This window comes from Anarhichas minor, unplaced genomic scaffold (genome assembly GCF_050575085.1).
Source record: "Anarhichas minor isolate MPS153535 unplaced genomic scaffold, ASM5057508v1 ptg000090l, whole genome shotgun sequence".
In the NCBI taxonomy this organism is placed as follows: domain Eukaryota; kingdom Metazoa; phylum Chordata; class Actinopteri; order Perciformes; family Anarhichadidae; genus Anarhichas; species Anarhichas minor.
Genome location: NW_027466536.1, coordinates 2,918,698 through 2,941,354, shown reverse-complemented (window position 1 = coordinate 2,941,354; position 22,657 = coordinate 2,918,698). Strand labels below are relative to the sequence as shown.

The following is a 22,657-nucleotide window of genomic DNA, read 5'->3' as shown; positions in this document are numbered from 1 at the left end:
GTCTCACTGTGGATGATGTTGCGTTGCAGCAAAAGTTGAGCAAGTTTCAACTGTTTTACGAAGCCCTCTGCATTGGCACCTTCATTGAGGGGCGTCATTCAAAGGAATGAATGAGCAGGAAACTAAAAAAAACAATCTTGATGTGCGCCAACACTTATTTTATCAGCCATGCAGTCAATGGAGGGGTCTTCTTTTAATGAATTAGTGGGCTGTTTTTTTTCCACACAGGGTTCATGGCGTCTAAACGTGGCCTCAGTGCTTCTGGAGCGATTGCACCATTGTTTGGGAATGTCAGGACCTTGACACACCAGCAGGCTGAACTCAAATAACTAGAGCCTAAAAGAGCAAACACCGTCCCCTCATGTTAAATGTTAAATGTTGTATTCAACACAATGCAAAGATGACAACTAGTTCTCAAATACAGTATTCAGTAGGCTTTTCAAACAGCTTACACTTTTTGAAAAGGCGTAGACTTCCTGGTGTACATAGTACACTAATGATTTAGATTTTTGATATACAAGCATCCGCGTCTTACTCAACCAGCCATGAAGATCTCTACTGCCTTTATGCGGTCTACTACCTGTGCTCAGGGAGGCGCAGAAGACCCTGAACACAACACACGTGTTGCCTTCAGGCGGACGGTTCAAAATGCCATACAGGTTCATTCTATCCTCCAACAAATCATTAAATAGTGACAAGTAATATTTCATGATTTTATTTAGGGTATATTGCAATTTTCTTATTTATTATCTGGTTGATTATTCCCGTTTTTTTCTTTATTGAAACTATTGTTTTTAATTATTTTAAAGAAGTATAGTTTCACACTGAATTTAAGCACGTCCATGCCTAAGTGTATGTATGTATTCACTGCGGGACAATAAAGTAAATCTTATCCTAACTTCCTGTGATACACAAATTCAGCACACTGAATAGAAGTGTTCAACCGTTTCTCTTACACTTTTGAAAAAGAGATACAAGATATACACCGTTCTTACTATACATGTCTGAATCAAACACCTTCTGTAAAGGTTACTCTTCCTCTCCTGTCAAGAAGCTGTCTCCTTGTGTCGTTTTGCTTTGACTCCGTGGCTGCAAGCCATCTGCTCCATGTTGTTTTCTCCATTTCTAGACTCCTCCCTCTGACGTCTATAACCATTCTGGTCAGGGACCTTCTTTTTTTTTTTTTCTCTTCAGGGCCAGCAGGCAAACATTTTACCGAACTGTTTGTGTGGGCGTGTGCACGTGTATGCGGGTGCATGTTTATGCAGTCAGCGAATGGGACCTCTGGGATGTCAGCTGAAGCAGGAAGCTCCATTTTCATATAAGGAAGTCGATGATGTGGTTTCCTCAGAGCTGACAGTGGAAGCATGGGAGGCCTCCCATCTCCTGGGCTTAATGATTTTCACCCACATAGCAAGCAGGGTAGGCAAAGGGTCTTGGTTTGTCTTAGGAGGGATCTGTCCATGCCTCAACACACACACACACACACACACACACACACACACACACACACAGAGCCTCTCCTCCACTACCCCTTCATACAGCCCTGCCACCTGTCCCTTTTAGCCCTGAGACACTACAATAAAACTCAGTTGGAAGTTGAAACTGACCTTACAGGGAAAAAAAGGGTTTCATTTTTTCTTTAGTGTAGTGTATAAGCTATATTTAGTGTTGGTGGCCGTTCCCACCTGGTAGTGCAGCTCAGTGAGATCAACTGTTCTTCAACGGTTCTTCCTGTTCCACATATTTTCATAAACAAATGGTGTCCTCGCCTGGAGGCTCTAGTTGTTTTGAATGTGTCATAAGGCTAGTCAGGACAGGTGTGGAGTACACAACCTTCCACTGTGGCTCGAACAGACATGTTGTAGATCAAGAATAACTGTCCAGGCAAAAGCAGCCAACAAGTTCTTGTTTTGATGCGTCTGGCAGCAGCTGAAAGATGTTCGACGCTCCCCTCTGATGATCAGATGAACGGTACATCCTGAGGATGCGAGGGGGCGTCTTCCTGCGGTGTTATGGCTGATGTGTGCGCATGTTTGTCATGTGGCAGGAGGTGGTTTCGTGTGGGGGGGGTTGGAGGGTGTTGTCAGATGATGGCTCCTGGAGGAACCATGTGGGAGATGAAAGTGGGAGGGGAGTGGGGGAGGAAGAAATAAAGAAAGAAGGAGAGGAAGAGAGAGAGCCCTTTACACAACAAACAGGCCTCCCTTCCCCCCTCCCGCTGGCTGTGCACACATCCTCCAACTGTTGGTGATATAGACCCCGGAGGAGCTGTTAACGGCAGTGGCATGGAAAGTATCTGTTGTGAGGCTAGAGCCAGAGAGGCCAACCCCCGATATTACGGTCTCTGTGGATCTGCCACAACCTTGGGGCTGCTGATACATAGCCGCTCCACTGCATATCACAACCCCATGACTCTCTCTCTCTCTGTCTCCGTCTCTCTGTCTCTGTCTCTCGCTGCATGCATTGGCCAGACACTCGTACATCTTTTTATCTCAGTTTCTCTCCTTCTACCGATATGAATGGGACACATCACGGAGCCATCGGTGTCCACTGAGGAAAGCACATTTCACTTTTATCTGCAAATACAGATGGTGCGTTGTCCCTTGAACTCGGTGTAGCCTTGACGTCTCCTTTCTTTTGAAAAGTCTGCTCCTCTCCTTTCTCAGATGATTTACGTCACATGTCTCGTAACATTTACCGTCCCGGTTCTCGTATCAAGCAGAGACCTGGAGCTGTGTCCTCCTCCTCCCCGTGGAGGCTCATCTTTAGCTTGGCATCATTAAACCCCTTTTATACAGCAGATGTGCGAGTGACGCAGTATTTCTGAATGCGCATTGGACCCATTCTTATGAGATAGTCACAGGGGAATCTCTGGTTGTGACCTTAAGCAGAGACTCCAGTCTGCAGTAATGTGCTACACATTCCACTGGTAAACCATTGACCATCCCTAAAAGAGATGCATGCTCATCAAAGCCAGGCATCCAACCAAGTGTTAGGTTAGGAGGAAGGTCCTAAGTGACAATTGACTGACATGCGTCAACCCATTCTTAACCTTGAGCCTTCCTGACTTTGACCAGCATCAACAGCATGTTCTTTGTGGACTGGATGCGAGGGGACTCGGCACAACTCCACTTTGTCGTCGTCTACATGGGCCCAAATCTATCCATGACTGAAACATTAGCCCACAGCATACACACTTGTAATATTAAAAAGATAATGCAAACCTACATAATGGGAAGAACTCTTAAGGACCGCCAGCTACACATCACAAGTGCGGTGAGTGAAATAGACATTTCTATCGAGGCTTGCCCATGTCGGCATTATGTGAGAGCCACGAGAACAGATCGCGGGTGACAGGTGTTACTTCTCACACTGTTTGCCTGATTCTATTTAATGCATTGATAGGTGAGACTGCACCTTGAACACTTTTTCAAACACAGATTTTCTGTCCAGAGGCTGCTTCCCCCCCCCCCCCCACTGTGCCAAAAAATATTTTTTGTTAGAATCATTGCAGATCACAACAGGAGATCTGCTCCGTTTTCCGCTACTGTGCAGCCAGCCACCGGCTCCGGCTTGAGTGGGGGGGACAATGTGTGGAGGGAGCCCAGAGATAAGGAGTACAGAGAGAGAGGAGAAGAGTGGGGTGGAGAGAGGAGAAAGGGTGTTGTCAGGGGAATAATAGAATGTCTCAGAGGCCCTTGTAGGCACAGTGCAGCAAGACAGGGGGAGGAAAATGGTGTGGAAGAGAGGAATAAGAGGTTAAGCCAGTGAGAGAGAGAGAAACAGCAGGGGAGTCGGGTGAGAGGAGCAGCAAATACCTTCAGGGCAGATTGCTGATTGCCAGCCAGGCCTACAGAAGGGCTGTGGTGATGACACACCTTTTGACAAGCCTCGACTCTCCCTCCACTCTCCGTCCTGTGTGTGAATACGAATAAGCCCGATTTGTTTAGTGAGAAATATGGCAGTTTGGCTCTAGGATTTATACTATTTTAAAGCTTATCACGTATCCAGCGCTCTTATCTTTGAGTCCCTTTGATCATTAATACAAAGCAGCCAAAGTACTGTTTATTCTGTTGCGACACGTGTGTGTACAATGAATGTCGGTAAAAGTGCATTTTCTGTCTGTTGTTGACCTCATGTTTGCCAAAGGTTGCAGGTTGTGTCCTTCTAGTGTGTTGGTTTGATCGCTACTATTCGTGTGTACGTGCTGATGGGGACGGGGGGGTTCCCACAGGACCGCATCCCTCGCAGCCCGTCATCGAGATGAGTGTCAGTTAGCACCGAGCCTCACAGGGATTGGCCGGCTGGACGGATGGCCGAACGAAAGGCACGCACACTATATTAATTCCCCTTCCCTCTGCCATCGGAGATGCAGTGTGGCACTTCAAAGGTGGAGCAGGGTGTTGTTAATCCAGGGGCCGTAGCAAGCCCTCCACTCTGCCGCGCTGCACTCAACTCTCAGGCTCGTCCCCTGGCCGTGGCCCCCACGGCCTTTTGCGAAGTGTGATCAAAGTGCAGTCTGTCTCTGATGGATGGGCTCACTCTGGCCCAGAGGCTGCCTGACAGGGGGACCAGGAAGTGGAAGGGAGCGTGACACAGGATCTCTCTGCATCCTATGCACATGTGCTTGTACACACAGGGATACGTACTCTATGCTTTCTATCCTTTTAAAGATCATAGTTCATGGCTATGGCATAGTTCTGCTGCTGAGTAGCGTACGTACGCACGAACAAGCCATGACACACGCACTTGCTTGAGCAACCGTTAAACTTTTAATCCGTCTCTGTTGTCAAAGCTCCTCCCTTGATGTAGGCTAGATGAAACTACATTACTATATTCTTTACATTTCTAGTCTTTTACTGTAAATGTGTGAAGGCACACATCTTTCAGCCAGTTGCTGTGACATCATGTGACAGGACCTCAGTCACCATGGACTGTTTTTGAGATGTCCTGCTACCTTTAGACCTCTAATACCATCTTGTGTGCTCTTGCCTTACTCTCACGTGCTCTGACTCGCCAAGTCTTCCTGCTTATGGCTTCTTGTTGAATTATTTTTTATTAATATTCTTCAGAATCTGTCTCATTTGCCACTGTGAGCGTGTTGATTTGTAGACTTTTAACTTGGTCATTAGAATGCGTTCATAAAACCTAATGAACCGTTCTTCCTTTGAGTAGTGAAACGTAGCTGATTTTTATTTCCAGTCATCAGAGTTGCTCTCCTGGTATCTTTCTTTAGCGTCAGTCAGATGCAAAAGTGGGCTGTTGAGTCTCCCTCTCTTCTAACCTCAAGTGCAACATTAATCTTATCCTCTTTTTCAACTTCTTTCTGCCCCTCCTCCTCTTCCTCCTCCTCCTCTGTTTGCCATCGTCCTGACTTGTCGGCTCCTGGCGTCCGTCGTTCTCCGTGGCGGGGAGGTGTGTACGCTGACCTTTGGTGACCGCCATGTTCCTCTAGAGAGAGGCGGACTGAGAAGAGACGAGTGAGTGCACAAGAGTCCAACGTGCCTCCTTGTTCTTGAGATGATTTTGGACCCTTTTTTCTTTTTTTAATCCCTTGAACCTGAGGATCGAGGAAGAGTGACACAGAGAGAGAGTTTGGATCTGTTGCGAGTGTGAGAGCAAGGACTAGGGGCTGTAAGGAGTGGTCAGCTGTAGGCAGGCATGTTCTGTTTGGCTCCAGCCTGAAGGGGCTTGTTTGCAGCATGCATAAGGCGGCTTTAAGTGAAATGGACACTTGGCTGACGGAGCACTCTGCATTTGCATTTCTGCCCTCTCAGCCTCCTGTTCCCTCCGTCTCTCTCTCTCTATCCCCTCCTGTTCTACTCCAGAGCTTTTTGGGGTATCATTTGGGAGAGCAGTGCATGCTGGGAAGCTGTGTGGGGTGCTGTGTTTTGGTTGGTCAGCAAAGGAGAGGAGAGGAGGAGGAGGGGGGGGGGGGCACGGCTGTGTTGCAGCTCTAGGCCCCTGCTGCCTCCCATCTCTCCTCGGCGCTTTCAGGCCTTTTAGAGTTTGCTCTGCCGGTTACTGCCGCTTCATAAAACCTCAATGGCGGAAACACAATGCCAGGAGAGAGGGGTCATGGCTGAACTTGAACCTCTGCTTCAGCCAAACAACCACTGGCAAACCAAGAAGCCCGAATCAGACAACGACCAAATTCCTACCGCCCCTCCTGCTGTCTGCCTCTGCCAGCTTACCTTACACTGGTACCAACTCTGTCGAAAACATATGCCGAGGGCTCACGAATATCATGTCTTATTCTTCATTCATTATCTCAACGTACAGATATTGCCTTTCCTTTTCTCATGTGATGACCACCGATCGTTTGATACGTAATTAATCCCCTGTGTTTTGCTCATAATGCCTTTGCCTTATTGAAAGCTTGAAGCTCCTCTGGTTTCATAATGTTGCAGCTGAGCTGTGGCAACAATTAGTAATATGTTATATATGTAGTATGTATTCTTCACGTGTGTATTGACCGTACTGTCTCTTTTGTTGTGTTTCTCCAGGAGTTGGAGAAGGCCCTGTCAGAGCAGGACTTGGACTTCCTCGGGGACCTCATTGCTTGTCTTTTGCAGGGCTGCTACCAGCGCAATGACATCACGTAAGTATAGAGTGAAAAAAACAAAGAATCTTGTATATCGGCAAAAGCGGTTGAAACTAATGTCAGTGCAGCTTAACACAATAGTTGGATGAGGATTTGAGTCGGGGCCGAAGGAGAAGTTGAAGTGAACTGGAATCACTGGTGTAGATAATAACAAAACGTTGACGGTTGACAGTCGTAGCAAATGACACTGAAGTCTGGCGGTAAAGAGGTACGCATGGTTCACAATTCAATCTGACCATCGTTTTGGTTCACAGCCCGAGTGTCCAGTGTTCTCTCCATTAGGGCTGTGAATCATTCAAAGTGTTGTGATAAGATACCAATATGAAATTAATATGACACCTTGTTTGGGTTGCCATACCAGAAAAGTATATTATTGATATACCTTGCTTTAAGAAATACATAAAGAAATTCTCTACAAAATCTTTCTGATTAAACAAATTAAGCTGAAGTCTGAAATGATGTCCAAGCACAAGCAGCACATATAAGAGCTTTGCTTAAGAAAAATAGTCTAAATTAGGAACATTTTAATTTCAATGTAAAATGCAAAGTGATTAATCGTACCAGGAACGCTATGCTAGCTTTGAGTACTTCTGTAGGATAAAGGGCGAGGGAATAGTACAAGACCACCTGCGTCCTAATGTGTAATGTGCTTAAAGCAGTTGTACACCTGCACTCTAGGTCTTAATCATAGCAGATCTAGAATAGTGGAAGCATCTCTTTTTTAAATAAAACATCAGAGGCACAGTGGAAATAATAATCAATACAGGGTTTTTTTTCTGACATGTAGCTGCCAGGATAAAAGCAGTATTTCCATCCACTTTAAATTAGTCATAGCACCCAAGAGCCTTCACAGGAAGTCTGAGTCACCGGCACAATGACTCGCTGAGGCGTCAGAATTTACTCACCATGCGATGACTTATGGTCTGTGGTGAAAGAGTGCTCTACTACTGCGGCAATACACGTGTACAGCTCAGCCACTGAAACTTTTTTTTCTCCTCTGTAACCAAATGATGGGAGAAAGTGAGTTCTTATTCAAATCCACAAATGGCTTTAATCTCTCATGGGGCTCCCCCCCTTCGAACACACCTCCTACCCTCGCCCATCATCAGAAAGACTCATAGTGGTCTCAGTGAACCGATATAAGCAGAGAGGCAGGAATGATCCAGTTCTTCCACCCAGGCAACCGCTAACAGGAGGACAACCTGCTTTATTGGAGTGGACAGGCGCTGGCATCCCGGGGGTGGCTGCTCAGCGCTAGCCTTTCACAGAGCTGCCCTTTTCATCCGCACGTGTTAAACGCTCTGCCGGAGCGGGGGAGAGGAGGGAGGGGAGGCATGTAGGGGAGAACGAGGGACAGAGAGTGGGAGAGAGAGAGAGATGGGGTAGTGAGGGGGTGGGGGGGCTGCAGCTGTGTGAAAAGTGCACACTGCTCTTTCAAGATAAGCCATTTTTCTGGCCCTCTGTGCCGTTGCATAGATGCTCACCCCTGCCCCGAGCCCCTGTTCTGTTCGGCTGGGTTGGAACTGAAAGGTACAGATTAATCGGACCTGAACCGGAACCAACATTTATTTACCAGCTTCCACTCATAGCAGAGATACAACCGCACTCACCCATTCAAGGAAATGAGTGCAGCCCCTGTCCAATAGGGCAGTTTGAACTTTGTTTGTTTCCTAAACTGTGCATTCTAAAAGGACACTAGTTGATTTTGAGACATGGCGTGTTGGCCGAACAATGTGCACACAGCATTTGCAATTGAATTGGTTGCATTTATCCATACTGACAGATCTCAATGGACCAAAAAAAACCTTATTTGTTATAATAAATGTCATATGCATCTTAATTTTGTAATTGATACAAACCAAAGTTCCTTATCACCTCATGATCCAATAAACATTTGTAACAAGTCACGAATCTAACATAAATGAATCCATCATTTAGGGGTTACAACTAATAGAATCCTAAGTATTATTATAATCAAAAAGTCCGCTTTATTTTCTACATCCTTACATGTATGTTTCAAATGTATTTACAGTGGATGAGCATACCTTAATAGAACTAATCATCAGTTACAAAACAAACTTGGGAAACAACAGTTAACCACAAGACACAAGTAGGACAAAAGGGACATACCGAACCCTCCTCGTCTGGCTTTACCTGCTCAGCACCACCAACCTGAGACCCTCACAGAAAGCAAAGGCACCACTCCATCACACCTCTCCACACTAACAATACAATGGAAGATCTTAGGTGGGGGGAACTGAACCAGAATGGTGAATTGTGCCGATTATGTAAAGACAAAACAGCGGAGTAGATGCTGACACACAATGAGACAACCACACCAAGAAAAATAAAACGTTCTTGTGACAATGTAATAGTAAATCAGTGTGTGTAAAGTGTTTTTTGTTGTGATGAATTTGCTCTGCTGGCATGTCAGTGTTTGTATCTGAAGAGATTTGACCTGGTGTTGAAAAGGTTTTCATACTGTTTTAAAGTTGAGAAACCTATCGCGCCTGCCTCTGTCACTCTCGGTCTCTCATCTGTTCCTTCGCCCTGCCCTTTAGCCCCCAGGCATTTAGCAGTTACCTGGACGACATCATCAGCTACCGGTGGGAGCTGGAGGAGGGGAAGCCCAACCCACTGCGAGAGGGTCCCTTTGAGAATCTCCCTCCTCGCACTCAGGTGGAACTGCTGCACCGGCTGTGCGACTACCGCCTGGATGCTGCTGACGTCTTTGACCTGCTCAAGGTAAACTTTCCACGAGGATCCGCTCAAACTATCTAGACGTATTGGGTTTTATGCGTTATACTCGGGTACTGGATTGAAAACACGGGTGAAGCTACATCACTTAATGTGTAAACCACTGAAATATGACCTACATAGCCTGTAAGCATTGCCTCCCATTAACACTTTATGGTCGGTACGTTAAAAAAGACCTGCGACTACTTTAATTAGTTTTGACCTTTTAGCAGTAAAATGAGTTTAAATGGATACCGTGTGTGAGTATAATGCATCAGGGCGAAAGAAGAGCTGCAAGATTCTCATTTATATTTACACCTCAACTTGCAACAGAATGCTTGCGGTCTAACTGAATTTATAAGTAATGAAGCTTTATATTACACCTAACAAAGGAAATAGCACCTCGACATATATCCTGGAATTAACTTTAGTACATCTAATAATAACCTGAGCGTTTTCCTTCCATCAGTTTATAATTTCCCTCTAATATATTCTACAGCTTTCTCACGACAGAAGTTCTTTCCAAATAAATCAGCAGATTCAATTTCCGAATGTACTCGGAAAGACACTGAAAGTGCTCCGTGTCTGTATATGATTCACAGCCATGTAGGCTCAAAGGACTTGAATGACATCACCTGCTAATGACGGATGATTTAAAATCCCAGTCCTACACATGATTTAAGAAATGTGATGTGCCCCCCCCCCCCACCACCACCAGGGACTGGATGCAGACAGCCTGAGAGTGGAGCCGCTGGGGCAGGATGGAAATGGAGCCCTCTACTGGTACTTCTACGGCACTCGCATGTACAAAGAAGAGCCAGTCGAGAGAAGAGCAGAGAAGATCAGGTAAATATAGCACCGGGCATTTTGTATCGTCTTCCTCCGTCCAGTACAACAAGGACAGATGTTATGTCACTGGTCATGTTTTCTCTCTGGTTAACTAGTGCATGTGGTAAGTGTTGACCCTCATTTACAGGCCTGTTAAGGGTTAATTATAGAGGTCTCATATTGCTTATTGCTTGAAAGACTTCCTTTCTACTTGATGTTGTTTTTCAGTGAAACCACTGAGCTGACATTACCAGAGAAAAAGAAAAGGGGAAGACCACCAAAGAAGATAAAACTGGAAGAACCTCAGCTATGGTGAGAATAAACGTTGACATGTGCAGTTATGTCAAAGGAAAATCTGCATTTAGCTGTCACAACAGATGCCATAGCTGTGCCCACAGATGATAGAGAGGGTTTGAACAATCATGACTCAGGAAAATGATACATGATCAGAGTTTTGAAGACTTGTGTTATGATCCCCTTTGCCCTCAGTGAGTCGTTGACTCAGCCCACTGCTGTATCTGAAATGTAATTAAATAATAATAAAGAGTATTTCTTGGCCACATAATCTTATACACCAACCATATTCTCACCAGAAGTGTAGACCCCTTGTATTTTAATTGTCTCTGTGGGGAAAACATGCTCATCGTGGAAAATATCATGGAGGTCATATATGTTGCAGTATATTTACCGTCATCGTAGCTACTGTGCAGTTTGAATTTGGCTGTAAGGCTAAGGAAGTACGAGGAGAATCTAACTCCTGAACTCCCTGCTATATACACTTTGTCTCCAGTTGTGCATAAGAGTAATCTAATCTAAAGTCCAAAAAGCGTAATAGTCACAAAGTGTCGGGCGGTCGCTTTAGATTACAACTAGCTGAAGATGTAATACTTCTAATCCCTCTGGAATATTTTGTTTGTATTATTCTCGAATGTTTTCTTTTACCTTCAGTGAGCTGGAAAGTGAAGGGACAGAAGTGAAGTCAGAAAACGAGCTGGAAGATCTCCGCCCTAGCACAGGTAAAAGGATTTCATGAATATAAACACATTTCTTTTCTTTTTTTATACTTTCCACGACCAGTTTCACTGATATTAATGTCTCTATACATTTCCCCTTGAATCAATAAGTCAATGTCTCTCTTCTCTGCTCCTACCAGGCCTTAAGCGAGGCGCTTGGTCGCTTGTGTGTGATTCGGAGGAGCAGTGGGTCAGTCTGGTAGAGAGCATCCAGGACAAACCGTCCCCACAGGACCGCCACCTCCACCGGGTCATCAGCCAGAACTTCCTGCCGGAGATCCGCAGCATGATTGAGCACAAGGTCAGACACCAAAGAGACCTCGTTACTCGTTATCAGCTCCAATTACAGTGCTTACATAATGTCTTCATTAGGGTCCAGTTTGTCAGCCTCTGCCTCGAGCAATATTAATGAATACCAGCTCATGAACAGCAATTCCAACCATGGTAGATATGCCAGTGTTTACATCTAAAAATGCTAATTTAACCAATCACTGGAGGGATGTTTTTGTTTTTTGTCTGTATTACAGTACTTAATCTTAACAACTCTCATTTCAACTTAATCTTATACTTGGAAGTATGCAGCGTATAAGGGCCATGGTAGGTGGAAAAAACAAATACGTTTGTCATTTATCAACTTAAATCAATGTTAACTTTAGTCCCTATCCGTATGACTTTTTGACATTGGCCGTTCCGATGGAGCTGGACTAATGGAGCTCGAAAGATTGAGCAATCTCTACCGATCTCCGTTCAGTTCCTGTCATGTTCTGAAGGATCACTGTCCCCCTCAAGGAGTTTCTTTCATGATCCGGGACACTTTAGCGGGGCCAGCTGCAGGAGAGCTGTAATGAAGGAAAGCCGGTCTGTGCTTGCCCTTAATTCTGCACACGAGCTTTGTAATGAAGTTTGCCCTCGGCCTGACTGTGGGGAGTTCTGTAGTAATCTTCAATGGGCTTGGCCATACCTGTGGGCTATGTTCATGCTCATTTGTCATCAAATGGTGTGTTAAGTACCTCAGGGGGAGATCATAGAGATATTGTTTCCCGCTGTTCATAGCAAACACTAGACACTCAGGTTTTCCTTCCAACTTGTTTCTATAGTTTGCGATGGAATTAGTTTCAGTAATTGGATGCTACAGCTAGTCAAAGCTGAGGTTGGTCCCTGTGTTTATCCCACCTGCTTGTGTAAAGAAGGTGGTTTGGCCAGCGGTCAGTAGATGAATGTCGTGTTATCCTTCATCGACTGAACACTCAGCTCTACTACTCATGCTCACATGAAATATATGGCGTTTAAAAGGCCTTTCTGTCCAAAGCTTTTCTGAATGCGGAGTATTATTGAAGCATTGTGGTGGTTTTGTAATGAAAGCGGTTTCACTGCTAGTACAACTACATGGTGTACTTGGTGTGGGCTGGTCAGTGGAGGAGCATCTTGGAGACGTCTTGTGTTAATTTGCTCTTGTACATGTTTTGAAAGCATGCAATTCCACTACAGCGCGTTCGACTTAAAGAGATGGTTTCATGTCAAAAAGAACAGAGAACATGGGTTCTATCAGACTTGATCACAATGTGGAAAAAATGCTCAGATTTAATTTGACTTTGCTCAAAGAACCGTCTCAATTCAAGGGGAGTGCATTCCCCCGATGTTCTTCTTGTGTGAAAATAGATTCCACTGATGTAACACAGCAGGAGATCACATCAAAAGATCCTGCATATTCATTAAATGCACATCACCACAGTCTACCACGGTACTGTATAGAGGCTGCCCTTGATTCTTACTTTATCTTTAACTTATCTTCTACGGAGTGGCATTGCTAGGCAACAGCTGGGGTCCGTGTTTACTTCCTGTCAGCTTCTGTCATTCACATGAACTACAACGGGTAATAAACTGGGACACTTTTGGAATGTTTACAACTGTGAAATGGTCTATAAACCATAGTTATCTTTTTTTCGTGGATGTTATTGAGTGGTTACTACAAATACATATTTATAATTCCTTCAAACCTCCTTAATCCTCTAGTTTACATGAAGATGTGATTTCCCAGAGCCCAAAGTAATGTCTTCAAATAGCCGGTTTTGTTTCAACAATAGTCCAAAATCCCAAACGTGTGTGTGTGTGTGTGTGTGTGTGTGTGTGTGTGTGTGTGTGTGTGTGTGTGTGTGTGTGTGTGTGTGTGTGTGTGTGTGTGTCCCCGTCCCCTCTTGAATCCTTTCCTCCACATGTCTCAGGCTGCTGTCACCAGCCATTTCATGGGGCACTGACAGCAGGCGGGAGCTCACCTTGAGGCAGGATGGAGCCTCTTGAATGACAGCTCTGCTGCGCCGCAGGATTCTCTCGACCTCTCTTAAGTGTCGACACCAGAGGCACTCGATCTTGTGTGTTGGGTGGAGGAGGGACTTAGTGCTGGCGGTAATGTAGGGAGGAATTGTGGAGCCCTGGGATATGTCGGTGCTTCACACTGAGACGAGGCAGAGATAGAGTGGGGGACAGAAGAGTTTCAGAGGGCACTATAGATCACATCATGAACATCGGTCTTTCTCCTCTCTGCCACCCATGTCTCCTTTCTTTTGCCTCCTCACCTCGCACACATACACAGGTTTCACACAGCTGCTAATGCATTCTTGAGGCCTCTCATGATTGTTTTATGGACGACCAGGAGCCTGAGTGTGACACCTCTCAGTGCTGTTGGCCGCCCCTGGCAAGACGGGTATTCACAGTCCATCTTCCCTGATGAACTCTGGCATGAGCTGCAGAGACCGGTCCCTGATAAAGACGGGAGATCTGTTCACAGCTCTCTGGCTGGTGTTCCTCCCCTCCTGTGTGCTCTATCTGGATCACAGGTTGAAATGTGGATCATAGACGGTATTTTTAAGATGCATAGTGAAGGATCGAAAATACCGTGCTCAAAATGAGCTGGATTTTGCCATCTGGTGTTCTATCACTACGTAGTGTATTTGTCAAGCAGACTAAGCTATAGGCTGTCAGGGGGACTGCAGGCAGCAGAAGAGAGAGGGAGACTTGGGGGAGAGCAGAGCCAGTGACCTCTGGCCTCTCTATACTCACTGCTCCTCCACAACTCCCCAGAGCCTGGCTTGTGTGTGGCTATCTGTCTTGAAGACTCAATCAGTAATTTATGAACCATATACTGTAAATGATACGGGCATATCCACGTCTGTAAGTCAGAAATAAAATTAAAAGTTGGAATGATTAAAATCGAGCATACTTTCAAAATGTAATTCTTACTATTAGAAAAAACAATAACTTTAGTTTTCATCTGTTGCTACTTGGCCTACTAAAAAACAATGAATCAGTTTTGGAGCGATAGGACGTTCCAGTGCAGGATTAGCCTTTTGTTTACATTTGCATTATGGATTGTGCCTCTAACAGCTATAAGAGCAGAGTTGATCTTCTTCTCTTTTTTTTCCTTCAGGAGCGGGAGCAGAAACAGAAGCTACTGGACCCAGCCCCAGTTCGCATATCACAACGGTTCTCTGAAAAACACTTAAACCAAGAGGAGGAGGTGTGTGTGTGTCTGTGTATCTGTGTACATGTTTTTTGATGGACAAGTTCAATGAGGCTTTTGTTCAGCCCTATCTTTGGTTTGGAGTGTGCCACTTGTCTAGTTTGTCCTTCGGACATCATTCCTGGTGTTGCATGATTAACACTGATATAGTTACAGATAACCAACTTTCAGCTGCCACATGTTCAACACTACAAGCCGTCTTTCCATGAGTTCAGAGTTGACTAATGGGCTTATATGTGTTCAGGACAATCTGAAGGCCATAGCAGAGGAGGAGGAGAAGAGGAAAGACGAAGAGCTGGACAGGCAGGTCCTGCTGGCCGAGCAACGACGGGAAGAGGAAAGGCTTCAGCAGGAGGAGCAACAGAGAGAAAAGATGGAGAAGATCAAAGCTGTGGAGGGTAAGATGGATGTAACACAAATGGAAAGCTGTAAAACTTCTGTTTGTGCAAAAAGTACCTTGATTTTCAGATCTAAATAATATCCCTGATGATCTGCAGCAAGCCCACACACGTATAAGTCTGCTGCTCGTATATGCAGAAGGGTTAAAAACAAAAAATGAATCTCTGCCAAAAGTCAAATATCAAAGGAGCATCAATAGTTTCACATTCTTTCATCAGCCACCTGTAAGCAGCAGGTAGGGGGCTTTCGCACTCTTACGTGGATCAAGGGCAGAATGGATTGTGAAGGGCGCCCCACCCACAGACTGTCACATCTCCGTTGCTGTGATTTGGCTCATAACGGTTTAAAAATCTGCAGTATAGCAGCACTCTGAGCCTTGTGATTTATGTATCATACACAGAGACTGTGAGAGGGAATGTTCAGGGCCTTTAATCACAGGATCACTCCCCCCTCTGATGTCATCTGTCAAGGGTTAATGAACTGCTGATTGTGCTTCAGTGGAGGAGCCTCATTAATGTATTATAGATGAACCGCAGGAACCGGCCAGCTCTCTGTGTGGATCGCCTATGTGGAATCCTCCCTCAAATCTCTTTTATTCACACGGCAGGGGCGGCAGGCCTCTCGTGTTAAAAGATAAAGCAGCGATACATTTGCACTCTCTCTGCTCCGCTCTTTTGATCAACCGAGGCCGAAGAAAAGATTGCTAACGAATGGCTTTCTTTCTACTTATCTGAGCGGCGGCTGTCTCTGATGGCCAAGGCCTGGTTCTCATTGACTCTCCTGACAGCCTCAATGGACAGCAAGTGCAATTTAAACTGTAACTCAAGAGCCTGAGAGAGAGGGGGAAAAAAAAGCAATTAACATGTGCCTGCCGCCTCCTGAGACTGGTGTGTTTTATATTGTTTGTGCCTCTAATTGCCCCCCTGTGTTCGTCCTTCTCTCTCAGAGCGAGCAAAGAGGAGGAAGATGCGAGAGGAAAGGGCCTGGTTACTGTCTCAAGGAAAAGACCTGCCACCCGAACTCCTCAATTTGGAGCCTTCTTCTCCCGTCCACAGAACACGCAGGAATAAAGCATTGTGAGAGGCTTTCTACATTTGACTCCAGATTTCACTTTCTGCACAAATGACTCACGGTTGACTATTTGTAACATGTCGTATGTTCCACATTTCAGCTATGAGATTGATGACGACTACACTACTCTATACAAAGGTATGCTTCTGAGCAGTCACTCAAGGCTGTTGCTTTATCTCAGTCTGCATTGATATGTGTTCTAATGTCTGATCTGATCTCTCCTCTGTAGTGCTTGAGGTCTTGAAGGCCCATAAAGATGCTTGGCCTTTCTTGGAGCCTGTGGATGATTCTTACGCCCCCAATTACAATGAGCTCATCCAGGTACTGAACACAAGGCACTGATAGCTGGCATGTAGCAGCAAGTTAGTGAGATATTGTTTGTTTGTGTTTGGTTCACATCCCAACAAACCACGAATATCGTATCACTTAAGAGCTTTAAACGTTTGAACTTAATTGTTCTTCCAATCCCCTCAGACACCGATGGACCTGTCCACCATTGAAAAGAAGCTCAATGATGGGGAGTACGTTGCTAAGGAGGAGTTTGTTGCCGACGTGAAGCTCATGTTTGAGAACTGCATTGAGTACAACGGAGAAGACAGCGGTAAATGAACACATTTGCACAAACGCAAACCAGCTTTACAGTCCAGCTTCCTCCATTAAGACATTGGTCTCAGCTTCAAAATCAAATTCAGTTGGTGTGTGTTGTGAGAAAGAAGTGCATATATGAATTTTTGGGGTGACGGTGGGGGAGAGAGAGAGCAAAAGAAAGGGGGCCGGACTTAGTGCTGTGTTGGGGCCGGGGCCAGGGCAGCCTTGACAGTGATTAATGAGGAGTGATTGAGCTGTGCTCCAGTGCTCAGGGGGATCTGAGCCCTGCAGTGCCAGAGAAACATTCCAGCCCGTAAGCCCCCTGTCTGGAGCCATCCATCCAACTGAATACTCTCCCCAGGGACAGGGGGAGGAGCGTGGTAAGGGGGCCCAGGGTGGAGCAGAAGGAGGAGGGGTCAACCTATGCCCTCTGACCTGGTCAGTCGGCCAGCGCTGGGATGAGAACAGAGGAGCAAGTGTGTGTCCATGGATACATGGCATGCGTATTGGTCCGTAGTGTTTGAGTGTGAAGGAATGAGGTGTTTATAGGAGTGTGTGTGTGGTCATGTGATGGGGAGAGAGTGACAGATGCAAAGCTATTATTTGAGTGTGCATGAGTGGATGTGCTACAGGTATGTGCTTCCATATGTGTGGCCGCGTTTATATTAACTTGTATGTGTTTTATCCTATGAGCATAGCTAATGTTTATGCCTTTTCCACAGAGTACACTATCATGGCGGAGTCTCTGGAACGGTGTTTTAGCCGGGCCTTATTAAAACACTTTCCATCGGAGGACGGCGACACAGATGAGGAGTTCCACATCAACAGCGAAGACAAGGACCGCAAGGACAAAAAGCGCAGCCGGGGCAGCAGTAAACATTTGGGACCTGAAAGTCTGATCAAAGCCACTGAGCAAGTCCAGCGTAAGAGAAACTCCCAAGGGGGCAAGGGCAGCTCACTCTCAGAGGAGGACAACAGACAAACACGTCCACCTCTGCCCCTTCACTGGGCCAATGGCCCCCCTCACCCCCACAGCCTGCCTCCAAGCCAGCAGCACATTCATCGAGGAGACATCAGGGGCATGTACCACCCAGGGCAACAGGTATCCACAGGGAAACTTTGCTTCCTCTACATTTCTAAAAAGCTATGCCCCCCAATTCTGTCTGAAATTTAGCAGAAAAACTGAAATAGTGAATCTCTCTATTGTCTTACCAGCTTCTTCGTCCACCTGGCCCTCATGGCCCTCACGGCCCACACATGTACGGCCAAAGAATGGCCATGGATCCCCGCTTCTCTTACCCAGCTCACATTAGCAGGCATGGAGACCCCAGTTTGAACCACTTGCCCCACAACTTTAACATGCAGGTATACAGACGCAATAAATCATTTCTAAACTTAATTATAACGAAAAGTTAGTTTTTACTGAGGGACCACCTTATTCTGCGTGAGTGGTCAACTTGATGCTGGTAAAACCGACTGATGCGCCCTTATACCAACCAAAATCTTTATTTCTTTTTTCTCCTAGCATCGCATGGTTGAGGGATGTCACATGGGTCCTAGGTATCCAATGGGCCCAGATCCTAACCAACAGCAGCCTCCACACCAGCCGCAGCACCCCTACATGGGTCCGACTCATGGCCCGTCTCTGGGCCCACGTCCGTTGGGCCTCCAGCCTGGCCCTCCTCCTGAAGCCAGCATGTATCCATCCCACCACCGTCCAGAAGGACACACCATGCACCCCTTGGGCAACAGATTCCTAGGGCCAGAAAGACCACCTCAGCACAACTACCCAGGCTTGAGGCCTCCCGGTATGGGCCTATCGAACATGTGGACTGGTATGAATCCCCAGGAGAGACCCAATGGGATGGGAATGCAAGATCCCAACATGGTAAACCAGCGCAACTTTAGTTACGGCGGAGTCCCCCCTCCAGTGGGGCATAAACCTTGGCCAGAAGCCGCTGGATACCCCCACCCTTCTCCCAATGCCCAGTATCAAATGTCTGCAGCGGTCAGTTCCCCGGGCCCCGTGTCCTCACGCCCCCCTGTTGCCCACCCAGACTCCTCTGGCAGGACACGCTTGGCTTCCATGCTGCAAAGCCCAGAGATGCTGGCCCTGCAGCAGCTGTCAGCCTCTTCTGGACCCCCTGCTGGTACCCCTCATCAGCACATGGGCAACTTTCAGCAGCCTGGGCCCCCATCAGGAATTGGCAGCATCCCAGCTCACCCCTCTCAGCAGCCTCCCCCTGCCCCTGAGGTTCAGCTGCTGCGTCCTGCTAGAGACAATGGGCCAGACAGCCAGCCTTCTCAACAGACAGACACGCTGCCCAAAGGTAGACCTGACCTTCTCTCTCAGTATTTCACCAGCCGTCTATATTCTGCATGAAGGAGCCCGAGCACAGTCTGACCTTTCTACACAAGTGTTCTTACTGGACTGTAGTGGCTCAATTTATTAATCAGCACATCCCCATCCTCGTCCTTGCTCGGTGTGATTTTTGCAATTTCTTTTTAATTATTTTTCACTGTAAGTGGCACATTGAATATTCATTATTTTAGTGAAATCTCTTCCTGGTTGCTGTGAGGGTACAAAAGAGATGGCATGTCGTCAGTTAGGCTTCACAAGCTTAAAATGTGTTTACATTCTCACTTTAAAGAGTATGGGTGCATTCCTAATGATCTGCTTTTGTTTTTTTCATTTGATTGGTTTGGATAGATGATTATAACATATTTGATAATTTTTTTTCACATCCTTTGACACGATACACAGCAATGGTATTGACTTTACAATCTGGTCTTGTAATAATAGTTGATCAATGTTCAATGCTAACCTCCCCACAATTCTTCTTTCAATGCTAACTTTCCTTTAATTTTGCTGTTTGTTAACAGACTCAACATCAGAGAACAAGATGGCAGCCATTTCGGATGAAGCTTCATCACCCCAAATCCCGGTTTCAACAAACCGAGAGCACCCGTCCATTCGTAGCCCCACAGAACACCTCGCGGGGCCAGCAGAGAGAATGCAGAGCCCCCCCGCCTCTAACTCGGCCAGATTAGAGGAGAATCCGTCCGGACCAGGGTCGCAGAGTTCAACAAAGAGCCACAAGCAGGAGGTAGATGGCCAGAGACAATCTGCCAGCCACTGTCCCATTCAACACATAAGTGCCACTACTGTTTCATCCCATCTCAACCCAAGTAACAACAGCTCCACTGACAGCACCCACCCCAACCACCCTCAGCACACGCATAACAGTCCACAGCAAAAAGCTCAAAGCCCCGCACTTCTTCACCAGAACATAACGCCGCTGCATGTTACAGCATCTCAGGATTCCACTCAGCAAATGTCCGGGAGCAACTTGTCACACATGCAGGATGCACATCAACAAAGTGAGCAGCAGAACATCCAAAAAGAGCCGCAACCTCAGGCAACCCAGAGTATACCGCCCCAATGCCACCCACGGAGCTCTCCCCAGCCGATGACCCAGAGCACACGGCAACATATTGCTCTTCTATCCCCTCACCACGTGCCCCAGAACAACTCTCCACGTCCTACACAGAGCAGCCCCATGCATGGGATGCCACAGAGTGCCACACAAGGAGCCCAGCCCGGACCCCCTCAGCCAGTTCCTCTTACCTCGTTGCCACCCAGTCATCCCACCCCACTACTACCTTCCCAGCCTAGCCCAGCAGACCATGGAGATCAAAGACCTAGTGAGCCCACAAGTAGACCGGACACAGACGGCAATGCCGCTCCTCCACAGCACATGATGAAGTCTGGCCCTCCAAATGGTATTTATAAACACCAGGACTTTAGCCCCAATCACCATCAAACCCAGGTGGTCGGTAGTAACCCAAGTATGCAGGCTCACAGTGGGCCGGCACCTGCTCACAATCCAGCCATGCCTCCTCACTCCCAAGGCCAGGTAAATGGAGCCATGGGTCCATATGCCATGGGGAACCACCTACATCCACACTACAGCCAGACTAACATGACCAGGCCCATGCCTCCCTCTGCTCACCACCCTTATCACAACCAGGCCATTAACCCCCTCCACAACCCTGCTCAGCACCCCACCTACCACCAGCAGGGAGGGACTGCCTACTCCTACCACACACCAGGCCAACAGCACCCTCAGGCGCACCCCAACGTGTACCCAACTCATCAGTACCAGCAACAGCACTACTTCACACAACCTCAGATCCATAACCAGGCCAACAGTAGAGGAAGTTATCCTCCAGAGGAGTGGCATCGGCCTCATTATCAGGCTCGCCAACCGCTGCCACCCAATGGCTACCTACCTGTAGCTAGTGCCAGAGGCAACGGTCAGCTGAAGGAGAGCAGTGTGTCACCCCTGGGCTCTGAGGGCTCCAGTTTGATGTCCCCTGGCCCTGTGCCTGAAGTAGCGCCACACCCTGGAGGCCCAGAAGAGAGGAAGGGTGAAAGCAGGGAGCAGGCCAGCGGATGCAGTGGCGGCAGCCCTGCGAAGCGGGCTCACGAGGAGAGCTCAGAGCGACCCGAGAGCCCCAAAGAAATCCTGGACCTCGACAGCCATAATGCTGCTGCCCGCCACCGTAGCACCCAGCCAACTCAACAGCACCACCCTGCCTCCGCTGCACACATGGTGTCTGGCTTCATGTTCGACCCTTGTGCCGTGCACCCTGGGATGCAGCACGGTGGCGTTCCTCCACCCCACATGATGTTTCAGACTCGCGGAAATGGCAACAGAGCTCCTTACCCTGGCCAGCCATACCCAGATCCAGGACGCTATGCCGCCCAAAGACCTCACCCACATCTGATGGAGGCTCTGCAGCGGCCCCAGCAGCTGCCTTACTCGCCGGGTCAGACACGCATGGTCATGTACAGACACCCCCGGCCTGCGGGGAATTTCCAGGGCATGATGATTCAGCAGAGAGGCCTGCCACCAGAACACTTCCTACACCCAGGGTAAAATGATTCATTCAGTCTTAGTTTATCATTTGGAGTTTTATATTGCTAATTTCTCTGTATCTGTGGTCTATGTCTGAAAGCATATTTTTCGATTGAGCTATTGAACTCAGGACATGTGACCGTGTATATTAAAAAGACAAATAAAACTGATCGACAAAGAGCTGAGACACTGTTTCAGTAAAAGCGTGGACTGGCCATCCACCTCAAGGTGTAACTGTACCCTGTGCCTCCATGTACCAGGATGCATGACGCGCAGGCGGCAGTTCCGCTGTGTCTGATTAATAAACATAATCAACTCCCAATACATCAATAAAGAAAATATTCTTACCTACACAAATCTTCGTCCAAAACATCCACTGCACTCATATTTTGCCTGAAGCGGCCGCTTGGCTTCATTTCTCAGCACCGAAGGTTTCTGTCTGTTTTATAACTAACTCGGCAAGGTAGAGAGCAAATTCTCTTTTTACGGTGGCTTTAAGTTTAAAAGTTTTGCACTGCCTCGTTCATCGCCACCGCTTAATACGCTGTGACCTGCAGTTATCATGTGATTGGTTTTATTTTTATTTCTTTTTTCCACATGTTTCCTCTTCAACCCCATGTACTGTTGATGTGATTTGTCTATTAGTTAATTGGTAATTTACAGTAAAACAACTTTTACTGCAACAACCTTTTAAAACAACCAAGAGTGGCAACCTTTTAGTAACGGCAACAATGTTGACATTGTTTTTTTTGTTGTGGTCACAGGCAGCAGATGATGGCTGCTCCAGGAGGCCCTAGCAGTAAATAAGGAGTGTGACAAGAATCATATCAGAGTGAGTAAAAATGACGTTTGGCACATTCCACTGTATGTTAAAACTTTGTCTCGCAGCTTCTGGCAATTTCCTATTTTATTATTTTTCATTAAATGTCCTTTACAGTGCCTACGGTGTGTATCCCTAAGAACATAAACATGCTGC

The 22,657-nt window shown here is 46.8% G+C and overlaps 1 protein-coding gene across 1 annotated transcript in view; it reads left to right on the top strand.

The window, feature by feature from the left end:
• cecr2 (CECR2 histone acetyl-lysine reader) overlaps positions 1–22,657 on the top strand; it is a 34,071-nt gene that overhangs the window by 8,684 nt on the left and 2,730 nt on the right. Inside the window, exons 2-18 of the mRNA XM_076082074.1 lie at positions 6,510–6,604; positions 9,169–9,352; positions 10,062–10,189; positions 10,400–10,483; positions 11,120–11,187; positions 11,325–11,485; positions 14,609–14,698; positions 14,946–15,099; positions 16,047–16,176; positions 16,272–16,309; positions 16,401–16,492; positions 16,646–16,772; positions 17,482–17,861; positions 17,975–18,124; positions 18,285–19,089; positions 19,643–21,698; positions 22,446–22,513. Of these exons, the coding sequence (XP_075938189.1) occupies positions 6,510–6,604; positions 9,169–9,352; positions 10,062–10,189; positions 10,400–10,483; positions 11,120–11,187; positions 11,325–11,485; positions 14,609–14,698; positions 14,946–15,099; positions 16,047–16,176; positions 16,272–16,309; positions 16,401–16,492; positions 16,646–16,772; positions 17,482–17,861; positions 17,975–18,124; positions 18,285–19,089; positions 19,643–21,698; positions 22,446–22,488 (4,785 nt within the window). The 3' untranslated portion in view covers positions 22,489–22,513. The remainder of the gene's footprint in view (positions 1–6,509; positions 6,605–9,168; positions 9,353–10,061; positions 10,190–10,399; positions 10,484–11,119; positions 11,188–11,324; positions 11,486–14,608; positions 14,699–14,945; positions 15,100–16,046; positions 16,177–16,271; positions 16,310–16,400; positions 16,493–16,645; positions 16,773–17,481; positions 17,862–17,974; positions 18,125–18,284; positions 19,090–19,642; positions 21,699–22,445; positions 22,514–22,657) is intronic.